The following is a 12,397-nucleotide window of genomic DNA, read 5'->3' as shown; positions in this document are numbered from 1 at the left end:
ATGAATAAGACGAGCTGGAATAAAAAATGAAAATAATTATTTAGGAGGGGAAGAGCAAAGGGTCTAAATCAGTATTGGTCAAATAGGTAAGAGACCACCAGAGAATAGACTATATTATACACGAGATTCTAAATACAAACTTCAAGGTAGACACTAAAATAAAGTACAGAACAGAGTCACAAATCATAAATAAGGAAAAATCTAAGAAACCCAGCATAAGAAATTGCAGTATTAAATGGGTAGTCTAAAGCAAACAGGAAAAGAAACGCAAGAAAACAAGATAATGAGCGAAAGATTAACAGCATTAAGTCCACATGCATCAATAATCACTCTCAATGTGAACAGATTGAACTCTCCAATAAAAAGACACAGAGTGGCAAAATGGATTAAAGAACACGATCCAACAATTTGTTGCCTCCAGGAAACACACCTCAGCCCCAAGGACAAACACAGACTCAGGGTGAAGGGGTGGAGGACAATACTTCAAGCAAATAGCAGGGAAAAAAAGGCAGGTGTAGCAATTCTCATATCAGACCAAGTGGATTTCAAAATAAGACAGGTAAAGAGAGACACAGAGGGACAATATATAATGATCAAAGGGACACTTCATCAAGAAGAAATAACGCTTATAAATATCTACACACCCAACACAGGAGCACCAAGATTCATAAAGCAACTATTAACAGACCTAAAGGAAGATGTTAAAAACAACACAATAACAGTAGGGGACCTCAACACCCCACTCACATCAATGGACAGATCATCCAGACAGAAAATCAACAAGGAAATAGTGGAGCTGAATGAAAAACTAAAACAATTGGACTTAATAGACATATATTGATCACTCCACCCTGAAAGAGCTGAATACACATTCTTCTCAAATGCACATGGAACATTCTCTAGGATAGACCATATGTTGGGAAACAAGGCAAACCTCTACAAATTTTAAAAAATTGAAATAATAACAAGCATCTTCTCAGATCATAGTGCTATAAGGCTAGAAATTAATTGCAAGAAAAAAGCTGAGAAAGGCACAAAGATGTGGAGACTAAACAACACACTACTGAACAAGCAATGGATCATTGAAGAAATTAAAGAAGAAATAAAAAAGTACCTGGAAACAAATGAAAATGATAGCATGCCATACCAACTCATATGGGATACAGCAAAAGCTGTATTAAGAGGAAAATTCATCACAATACAGGCACATCTTAACGAACAAGAAAAATCCCAAATAAGCAACCTTAAAGCACACCTAACTGAACTAGAGAAAAAAGAACAAATGAAGCCCAAAGTCAGCAGAAGGAGCGAAATAATAAAAATCAGAGCAGAAATAAATACTATTGAAACGAAAAAGGCAGTAGAAAGGATCAATGAGACAAAGAGCTGGTTTTTTGAGAAGATAAATAAAACTGACAAACCACTAGCCAGACTTACAAAGAAAAAAAGGGAGAAAGCTCAAATAAACAAAATCAGAAATGAAAGAGGATAAATAACAACAGACTCTGCAGAAATAGAACAGATTACAAAAGAATACTACAAACAACTATATGCCAACAGAGTGGATAACCTAGAGGAAATGGATAAATTCTTGGACTCCTACAATCTCCCAAAGCTCACTCAAGAAGAGGCAGACAATTTGAACAGACCAATCACAAGGAAAGAGATTGAAACAGCAATCAAAAACATCCCAAAGAATAAAACCCCAGGACCAGATGGCTTTCCTGGGGAATTCTACCAAACTTTCAGAGAGGATTTAATACCTATCCTTTTCAAGCTATTCCAAAAAATTAGGGAAGATGGAACACTTCCTAACACATTCTATGAGGCCAACATCACACTGATACCAAAACCTAACAAGGACACCACGAAAAAAGAGAACTACAGGCCAATATCACTGATGAACATAGATGCAAAAATTCTAAACAAAATTTTGGCAACCAGAATTCAGCAATTCATCAAAAGAATCATACATCAGGATCAGGTGGGATTCATACCAGGGACACAGGGATGGTTCAACATCCACAAATCAATCAACGTGATACACCACATCAACAAACTGAGGAATAAAAACCACATGATCATCTCAATAGATGCAGAGAAGGCATTTGACAAGATCCAACAGCCATTTATGATAAAAACCCTGAACAAAACGGGCATAGAAGGAAACTACCTCAACATAATAAAGGCCATATATGACAAACCCATAGCCAACATCATACTCAATGGGCAAAAACTGAACCCCATCCCCCTGAAAACAGGAACAAGACTAGGATGCCCTCTATCACCACTCTTATTTAACATAGTACTGGAGGTCCTGGCCAGTGCAATCAGGCAAGAAAAAGGAATAAAAGGAATCCAAATAGGGAGGGAAGAAGTGAAACTCTTGCTGTTTGCAGACGACATGATCTTATATATAGAAAACCCCAAAGAATCCATTGGAAAACTGTTAGAAGTAATCAACAACTACAGCAAAGTTGCAGGGTATAAAATCAATTTGCATAAATCAGTAGCATTTCTATACTCCAGTAATGAACCAACAGAAAAAGAACTCAAGAATACAATACCATTCACAATTGCAACAAAAAGAATAAAATACTTTGGGGTAAATTTAACTAAGGAAGTGAAGGACCTATATAATGAAAATTACAAGGCCTTTCTGAGAGAATTGGATGACGACATAAGGAGATGGAAAGACATTCCATGTACATGGATTGGAAGAATAAACATAGTTAAAATGTCCATTCTACCTAAAGCAATCTACAGATTCAACGCCATCCCAATCAGAATCCCAATGACATTCTTTACAGAATTAGAACAAAGAATCCTAAAATTCATATGGGGCAACAAAAGACCCCGAATTGCTAAAGCAATCCTGAGAAAAAAGAACAAAACGGGAGGCATCACAATCCCTGACTTCAAAACATACTACAAAGCTACAGTCATCAAAACAGCATGGTACTGGTACAAAAACAGGTGCACAGATCAATGGAACAGAATTGAAAGCCCAGAAATAAAACCACACATCTATGGACAGCTTATCTTTGACAAAGGAGCTGAGGGCATACAATGGAGAAAAGAAAGTCTTTTCAACAAATGGTGCTGGGAAAACTGGAAAGCCACATGTAAAAGAATGAAAATTGACCATTCTTTTTCACCATTCACCAAAATAAACTCAAAATGGATTAAAGACCTAAAGGTGAGACCTGAAACCATAAGGCTTCTGGAAGAAAACGTAGGCAGTACACTCTTTGACATCAGTATTAAAAGGATCTTTTCGGACACCATGCCTTCTCAGAGAAGGGAAACAATAGAAAGAATAAACAAATGGGACTTCATCAGATTAAAGAGCTTCTTCAAGGCAAATGAAAACAGGATTGAAACAAAAAAACAACCCACTAACTGGGAAAAAATATTTGCAAGTCATATATCTGACAAAGGCTTAATATCCTTAATATATAAAGAACTCTCGCAACTCAACCACAAAACATCAAACAACCCAATCAAAAAATGGGCTGGAGACATGAACAGACATTTCTCCAAAGAAGATATACTGATGGCCAATAGGCACATGAAAAGATGCTCATCATCGCTGATCATCAGGGAAATGCAAATCAAAACTACACTAAGATATCACCTTACACCTGTTAGAATGACAAAAATATCTAAAACTAATAGCAACAGATGTTGGAGAGGTTGCAAAGAAAAAGGAACCCTCATACACTGCTGGTGGGAATGCAAACTGGTGCAGCCACTATGGAAAACAGTATGGAGATTCCTCAAAAAATTAAAAATAGAACTACCATACGATCCAGCCATCCCACTACTGGGTATTTATCCAAAGAGCTTGAAGTCAGCAATCCCAAAGGCCCTATGCACCCCAATGTTTATTGCAGCACTGTTTACCATAGCCAAGACGTGGAAGCAACCTAAGTGCCCATCAACAGACGAATGGATAAAGAAGATGTGGTACATATATACAATGGAATACTACTCAGCTGCAAAACAGAACAAAATCATTCCATTTGCAATAACATGGATGGACCTTGAGAGAATTATGTTAAGTGAAATAAGCCAGCAAGAGAAGGATAATCTGTGTATGACTCCACTCATATGAGGAATTTAAAATTATGGACTAGGAACAGTTTAGTGGATACCAGGGGAAAGGTGGGGTGGGGGGTGGGCACAAAGGGTGAAGTGGTGCACCTACAACATGACTGACAAACATTAATGTACAACTGAAATTTCACAAGATTGTAACCTATCATTAACTCAATAAAAAAAAAGAATCAAAAAAAATTACAGCAGCTCTTATCATACATTTAATATTACATCAACTGCTGGTGCTTTATTTCATCAATGTTAATCAGTTGGGGCCTGAAAAACAGAGCGGGAAAATAAATCTCAAAGCACAGAGGGCCACTCTGACCCTCAGTCAGTACTTACGTCGGCAGACCTTACAGCACTGGCCGGCAACGTGCACAGGGAGGGAGTCTGGGGAGCAATTGAGAGGGGGACAAGACATCCTCCGACATTCCACAGCGCCGCTCTGAGGAAGGAAGGACAGGGAACGGAATCTCACAGGTGCCCTTGGAAAGTTCCTGTTGTAGAGAAAGCTCCCATCGCATCCCAGAAACCGCATCAGGGAAACAGAAGCAGTGTGAGGAATTCCCCGTCCACTCCAGGACCACAAATCATGTCTTCTCTCCAGCCCGAATGAACCCGTGCCACCTCAATTACTTTTCTGATATACATCACTGGCTTCATTCCACCTGCCCATGCGGGCTAAGAAGATTAGGCAGAAAACAAAAAGCCTATTTTTACAAGAACATAAATAACCCCTCTTGCAGGCCCTGTCAATCATTGTTGAGGCTCTAACAATCCATTTTGTATTTTCCCAGACAAACAATGGCACTCTTCAGATATTTATCAAATAATTTCAACTGGACAGGGTCTACTAATTTGGGGTGGGGGGAGGCTCTTAGAATTCTCTGAAAAAGATGAAGGAGTATACAAAAGATGGATACCCTTCGTGGGGAGGGGAGGTGCCTTGTAATTCTCTGAAACAGATGATGGATACCTTGTGAAACACTATGAAAGCACCCCAAAGCTAGTTAAAGCCCTTTTAAAATTTATTTTAGCAGAGCGAAGTTGTGAATGAAGCTAACCATTAGGTTGTGTGAAAACTGAAGGAGTCACTCCCTCCCTCTAGTACTCCAACCTCCAACCTCCAAACAGTAAGCTTCTTCATAATAATATTAGATATTAGACTGTGCTGTCCTGGGAAAGCAGAATTTAATTTCCAAGTGCTTATGTATGAAATGACGCTTTTCCAGCTTCCTTCTCAATTGTGCAGATTACTAAGTAGGCACTTAGTAAAAGGGGAATCCTTTTCGGAGGGGGCCTTTTATATTAAAGAGCCAGATGACACGATAACTAGAGAAACCACGCCCCTAGAACTGGCTTTGTTGCATTCATTTATAAAGAGCCTTACTTTGCACGTGCAGTTCCTACAGTGATCGCCATCAACCCAGGAGTCCTGGTCTCTATAGAGCAGTCCACTCACTTGACAGGTCTTCTCGCAGTGGCAGTTTTCCAATTGACTAAGTCGTGTCTCTGCATAATTTAGCTGCAAACAAGAGTTACTAGATGTAATTTCTGTAATTCAATTGCATTGTCCTAACAAAGCTAATAGCAACAAGAAAAAAAAATCCAAGTAGGAGGAGAAAAAAACGCTCAGAGCAGCTGACTCTTAGCCAGATCTGTTTTGTGTGTTTTGGGTTTTTTGTCTTTTTTTTTCCAACACGAGGTAGAATCATTCTAAATTGAAGACATATTGGTTCCCATGGCATAATGAGCACCAAATGAGACATTAAACTGTATCCAGGGACCTCATGGGTGTTCATAAACGTGTGTGCTTTCAGCTCAAGCCACACAGAAACACTCGTGATGAATGGTATTCTCAAGGACTCATTACAATGCTTACAGGAGATCTAATCAGGAACTCCAGCGCACTTACATTTATCTCCCACCATCCTCTCCATGCTCTTCACACACTAACCAGAGAGCCATGGTTTACAAGCTGGGAAGTTCCCACTTCCTCTCTTATGAAAAATTCTGGGGAGCTGGGGCCAGAAAAAGTCAGAGGAGGATCTGATTTTTCCCCAGCTCATGATCCCGTAAACACAAGGCCCCAGGAATCTACTTTGGTGTCCAGACAACAGTCAGAAGAGGCAACCAAAGCCCCAGGGGAGATCAGGATTTTGTAAAAGAAACTTTTTCACTTTTCTAGGTCACCCAACTGTCATCCTTGATCACAGAATCTTAGAATCTGATTTGAAAGGGGTTATCAAGTTGGAACGTTCTCACAAGTAACCCCTTCAAGTGATGATCCAGCCTCTGTTCTCACATCTGCAGTGGTGAGACCCTCATTACTATCCAAGGAAAGCCACTTTTTTTTTTGCTAGCTCTGGACGTTTGAAACGTCTTTCTTGGCTTGAGCTGTGCAATCTCCCTCCCTCTTTCCTATGAGATCTAGTTTTGCCTTGTAACCCATCCCAAGCAAGTCCAACGCCTCTTCAAACATTTGAGGTCATTCTGTCCTCAGGCCTGCTCCTGACCACCTGCAGCACCACCAGGTTCCCCCATAGCTCCCTCATGGTAGCCTTCCCATCCCCTCTCCTGATCACTTTCCAAGCAGCCAACTCCGGTTCACCTTCAAAAACGTGGTGCAGAAAAAATGAACTTTGGTATGACCTCTCTATTGTCACATACATACTAAGGAGTAAGTCAACCCAATAGTGATATTATGCTTCTCCCCTTTTCCTTACTTAGGGACTGCCATGATTGAAAAACAAATACCACTTCGTTAAAAATCATCAAACAGTTTCTCTTCTTCTTAATCATACTTATACCTGCATGTCTTCAGTATTTTCCCCACATAGGAGATCAAGTCAATTTCTAATCCAACTAAGACCATTTCAAGCCAATATTTTAGATACAATGATTGAACCTGGATAATGACGACTCTCCTCGTCTTTCTACATTGACTACAGTTCTATTCCATACATGCTCCTCTCGATTATTCGTAAGAGTGCTACTCTCTAGAAATGGAATCCATATGTAATTCCAACCTTGCTTGTGTCACTTATTCCATCCTCTTCCTCTAAACTTTTGGAATTTCTCAAGAAAATTTGTTCCTTGTCTGCCTTTTGTGGATGGTACCAATGGGCAGGGAAAGAACAAATAGGATCCCAGATAAACCATATGCACCATAAGAAGCCCTGAAGAAACAGAGTTGACTATGCCTGAAATATTAGCTTCCTGTGACTTCTCTAGTACACCTGATCTTTCAAAAATTCAGGTTACATTTAAATCTCCAGTCTGATCAAAGAGCTTCTAGAATCTATGGTAATTAAGTTCTTTGGGAATTCATTGGGAAACAGATAAAGTACACTTCAAAGAGTTCAGTAAGGTCAAATGACCAAAACTATATATAGGTGAGATCAAAGGGAGTGACAACTGAGCCCCTATCACCTAGACTTCATGTCTATAGCCCCATCAGTTCCTGCGTAAGGTAGTGATTGACATATGACCTTGGATTGAACAAGAACAAGTTGAACTTGATCCGCATCCTTCCCAAAAGTGGCTCAGAAGCGGGTATCAGCTTGTGAGAGCAAACGTGCCTGTCTCACTCTGAAAATCTGGAACAATTCTGGGGTCTGTATTATTCTAATAAGGGAACTTCTTAGGGACTAAATGACCCAAAAGGCAATCCTGTCTCTATCCAAGTTTCTTGAAAACTCAGGAGGGTGCCTAAGGGTGATATTGGCCATTTCAAGTACTGTCCAACAAGGCTGAGCTATGCTTACCTACAAACTCAATTCCAAGGAAACGATTCAGTTTGAATATAATGGAAGCTATTCTCAGGGCTGATTTTGTTTCTCTTCTGAACTTTGTTTTTATTTTTCAATATATTTAGCCTTTTCTGACAACATTGAAAAGCTCTAATCTCTGTAATAATAGGAGTGCATCAGACAGACACAAAGGCAAAGGGATATTAAGGCAAAAAGCTAATTTTTCAAAGGCACTTAATATGTAATCTTGCCTCTGACTCTCCCCCTGCTAAATCCTATAGCAACAATAAAGGAGAAAAATAACTCTGAATCGAAAAATGAATTACATTTTCTGTCACTGGTATTAGCATGCTGAATTTACACAAATTCATTTTCAACAGCTATTCCTACACTACCTGCCATTTTCTCCAAAAACGCCTGCAGATCCAAAATAGATACGGTATCAAATCTACATCCCTATTCTGTCCTACCTCGGTGCGTGCATTTATCTAAGCAACCAGAGACCAAATCATTTATTCTTAGCCCTACACATTCAAAGATAGACAGCAGAGGCCTTTTGCACAGTAAGAGGTCAACGAATGGATCTGAGTACATTAGTCGTGTGGTGGATTGCCTTTTTTTTCCCCTTTGAAATACTATTTATTTGGCATTTTCTATATGGAAGGGAAAAGAAATCTTCTATTGTGTTAAACCTTTAAACTTAATTGAAAAATCACTATTGAGCTCCTCGAAACAATGAAAGTCTCAAAATTAAATATGTTACAAGCTGAAATGCCATTTCGAGTGCTGCTTGATTTGCATAAATAGATTTGTCAAAGATTTACACAGAAGTAATCAAGAAATTCCCAGTCTCCAGCATCTCTTCTTCCTGAGCTTGAAGGCAGAATGTGATTACAGCACAGGTGGGACGTGAGAGCAGTACAGAGCCTGATCCTACAGCCCTGGCTCAACAGGTGGGCGGCGCCCACAATGTCAGGACTGCCTGGGAAAACTTCCAGAGTAAGCCAGAGGCTTGGTGGTCTCTAGTGGGCCATTTAGGAGAAGCAGCAGGGGACAGCCTCCCTGCGCCTTCTCCACCTTGAAAAGGTATGGTTTCACCAGGATGCTTCAAGAGAGCTCTTATGTACCCTGACCTCTGTCACCTGAAGGTGCGTGTAAGCTACTGCCATGATCTGTCCTGCACCAAGAAAGAGCTGAGTCACTCCCCATCTCACCCTGAAAGGAGAAAAAGAGCACTGAGCCCTCCTCAGCAGACCCCCAGGCTGATCTGACGTCTGCATCTGTTGGGTTTGATCTGATTTTGACTACTGACTCCTGTCCAGCTCATGCACTGGGCTTGCTCTCTGGTAGGATTCCATGGCTTCCACATGACCAAAGTGTGAGGACTCCCTGCTGCTTTCCAAGACCCCCTAGCACCTAGCTCCAGCCCAGGGCCCTGACAGCAACTCTCATGGAATCTTTATAAAAACCAAGAATAACTATCACCATTTTACATAAGGGGAAACTGCACTGGACTTGTTCCAGGCTACAAACAATCAAGGAAGTGATAAAAATTGGATTTAGAATCAGCTCATTCTGACTCCAAAGCCCACTCTCTTTCTCCACCATGATCTATATGACTAATGCCTATTTTAATCATAGCTGCTGGGCTACTCCAACCAAACCCCCAAATCCATGAGGTCAGTCTTTCCACCATAGGCATATTTAACTAGGGGCAAAGCCTGAGTCCAGATGGACCTGACGCCACAGAATCCCCTTACACACAGGAACCATATTTGCCTTCCTGTTTGGCTCATCTCTCCACACCCACCTCCTTCACTCTGCCAAGGGTGAATTACACTCTGCTTCTATGAAGATGGCAGACTCGACAACCCGAAAGACTTCACCAATTGAACCAACTAAAATGCTGATAAAATATATAAAAACTTTTAAAAATCACAGAGCTGACACAAAAGGAAGAAAGCCACAGTGGCCAAAACAAAGTGCCAGCTAGGGATCCAGGGAGGCAGGTGAGCACTAAAGCCGACCTGCAGGCTGAAGGTTTCTGCTGAAGCAGGGGGCCCTCGAGCTCCCACCCTGATGGCTGCACAGTGTGCAACAGGGAGCAGTTAGAGAGCAGGGTCTGGCCAAGATCAGGTGTCTTAAAGGAAACTCCTACATAAAGCTGGGGTCCCAAAGGGCTGGACTCTTAGTTCAAGAGTGAGCAAAAAGGAAAAAGACTTACACAAAGCACAGAACGATCTTCCTATTCAGGCTTTGGTACCAGCCAGGGGAAACCTCTTCCATGAGAACTCAAAGAATTCTTTCCTGAGAATTCCCCTGTCCTCTCCTAGGTCTGTAGTCTGATTCTGAGCAGTCTCTGTGGTCTGAAAACCCTTATGGAGATAATTTCATATAAGATGGCCCTGCCTGGTCCCGACAGAAGCACACGCTATGTGAACCAGGACTCAGAAAATCCCCACGCTCCAAGGAAAACAGCAGCTATAACCAAAAGGGTGACTAAGAGGCCTTGCTCCCCACTGAGCTTCTGCGTGCAAAAGCTGCTGGAAGCTCCGTGCTCACGTTTCCCTCCACCAGGCGCCATCTGGACACGCATTCCTCTTTTCCTCTCCTTTGATCTTCTCCTTATTCTTCTTGCTGATATCTCCCTCCCCCTGCTGGTAGCATCCACCTCCCCCTCTCCTTCAGTCATTCCTTCTTTACAGCTTTTCTCTCTCTAATTCTCTCTTCTCCAACTACAACCTGTCAGTCATGATTCGACTTTCAGAATCTGAGTTTTAGTCCCAGCTCTGCCATCTACTATCTTGGGAAAAGTTTCATAACCTTCTTGGAATTCAGTCTTCTCATCTGGAAAGTGGGCTAATAACAAGCTCACAGGATTGTTGTGAGGATTAAAAAGTGGCAGTGAGTATGAGGAGTTTAAGCACTGTAACCAGTAAATGCTCAATAAGTATTACCTGGTATGAGCGACTTGCCAGCTTCTTCTAGATCAGAGGTTCACAAAGTAAGGCCCAGAGACCAAATCTGGCCCGCCGCTTGTTTTTATATGGCCTGTGAGCTAAGAATGACTTTTACGTTTTTAGCGGTTATATTTTAAATGATTATATTTAAATGAAGTATATACATAATAGTCTCAATTTAGCTTCTTGGCCTCAAAAGACTAAAATTTACTAACTGGCCCTTTACAGAAAAAGTTTGCCAACTCCCATCCTAGATCATCACAGAATCCAAACTGTGCAGTGAAAATGGAAGCACTCAGTTTTCTAATTATAATTCTATTCACGAGCTGGAAGACACAGACTTATAAATCTTCCCAAGTGCCAGAGGGGGGGTTAGAAGGTGGATTAAACCATTTTCTGCTTGCAATTGCCCACAATTAAATATCTTCTGCCTCACAAATGCCCATTTTACATAATAATGTTTTGAGGACAGAGCTCAATGTGGCTCCTAGATAATGTGTGACTAAAAAGAGAAAAATGTCATTCTCTGCAAGAGGAAAGAAAGAGAAAGGAAAGGGCATCCTGGAAGCCAGGGAACGGAGAACTGTGATCATCTAAGGCTGACTGAGTGGCATGTTTCTTGTTCCAAAAATTTGGTAGCAAGCTAAAATATAATTAACAGTATTGAGATCAAGCTGCTCCAGACAAGATGAAATAAAAACCTCTTATGTGCCACAAGCTGGGAAGGCAAATCATTGCCCGCGTTTCACATTTCCACTGTCCTCTGAAGAGGAAAGCTAGTGTTACAGCTCTCCAGTCTCAGATTCTCTCTGACTAAAATGTTCCGTCTCTACTTCCCAGAAAAACGGGACTTGGCCAAAACCCTCGTTTGAAATAGAAACGTTATCTTCAGCAGCACAATCTAAGGTCCAAAATACAGCTCTGCCTCCCAAACACTTACCTATCCACCTATTGTCTTCCACATGCCAAGGCTGATGGCAAGGAGCATTCATAGCCGCAGGTGGAATAGGATTAATGTATCATTTTCACTGTTATTAAAATCCTTCCTTTCACAAACTATAACGTCTCTTAGGCCCAACCTAATTCTTTCTTCGCCCTAGGCTGGAACTCATGTCCATGACTGACTGGTATCATAACAACAGCATTAGCCACACCTTCTATTTATTCGGTAGCTTTCTTTACAAGGCTCAGGGATCTCCTTTATGAACATATATCAAAGCCCCTAATTGTTTACATTTCTGGCTCTGCCACTCGACATGAACAGCTCTGGGATGGAGCATCACGTCTTGTCCATCATTGCCTCCTTTGTGCCTGACACAGTGCCTGGCAAATAGCAGGTCCTCAGAGGATTCTTGTTAAGAGGATGAAAGAGAGGAGAAAAAGATGCAGAATCATAAAACTGAAGGTGTTCAAAGGCAGACTTTGCCTCCTTCACTACTCAACTCAGGATCAGTCCTGAAATGAATCATATATTAGAAATATGATCTAATGCCTTCCTATGACAGTAATCTGTTCCTAACAATAGCTATTTTGCCACTTCTGATTATTCCCAATTATTCTTACATCCAAATGCATTAGCTT

General features: G+C 41.0%; 1 protein-coding gene across 4 annotated transcripts in view; it reads right to left on the bottom strand.

Annotated features, from left to right (window-relative positions):
- The window catches only part of NELL1 (neural EGFL like 1), a 753,092-nt gene that overhangs the window by 568,917 nt on the left and 171,778 nt on the right, over positions 1-12,397 (bottom strand). For all 4 annotated transcript variants that reach the window (XM_023646175.2, XM_023646174.2, XM_070273436.1 and 1 more), the window contains exons 8-9: positions 5,495-5,629; positions 4,447-4,549 (exon numbers count right to left, since the gene is read on the bottom strand). In XM_023646175.2, coding sequence (XP_023501943.1) covers positions 4,447-4,549; positions 5,495-5,629 — 238 coding nt within the window. The remainder of the gene's footprint in view (positions 1-4,446; positions 4,550-5,494; positions 5,630-12,397) is intronic.

This window comes from Equus caballus, chromosome 7 (genome assembly GCF_041296265.1).
Source record: "Equus caballus isolate H_3958 breed thoroughbred chromosome 7, TB-T2T, whole genome shotgun sequence".
Lineage (NCBI taxonomy): Eukaryota > Metazoa > Chordata > Mammalia > Perissodactyla > Equidae > Equus > Equus caballus.
This window is presented reverse-complemented; position numbering and strand designations above follow the sequence as displayed.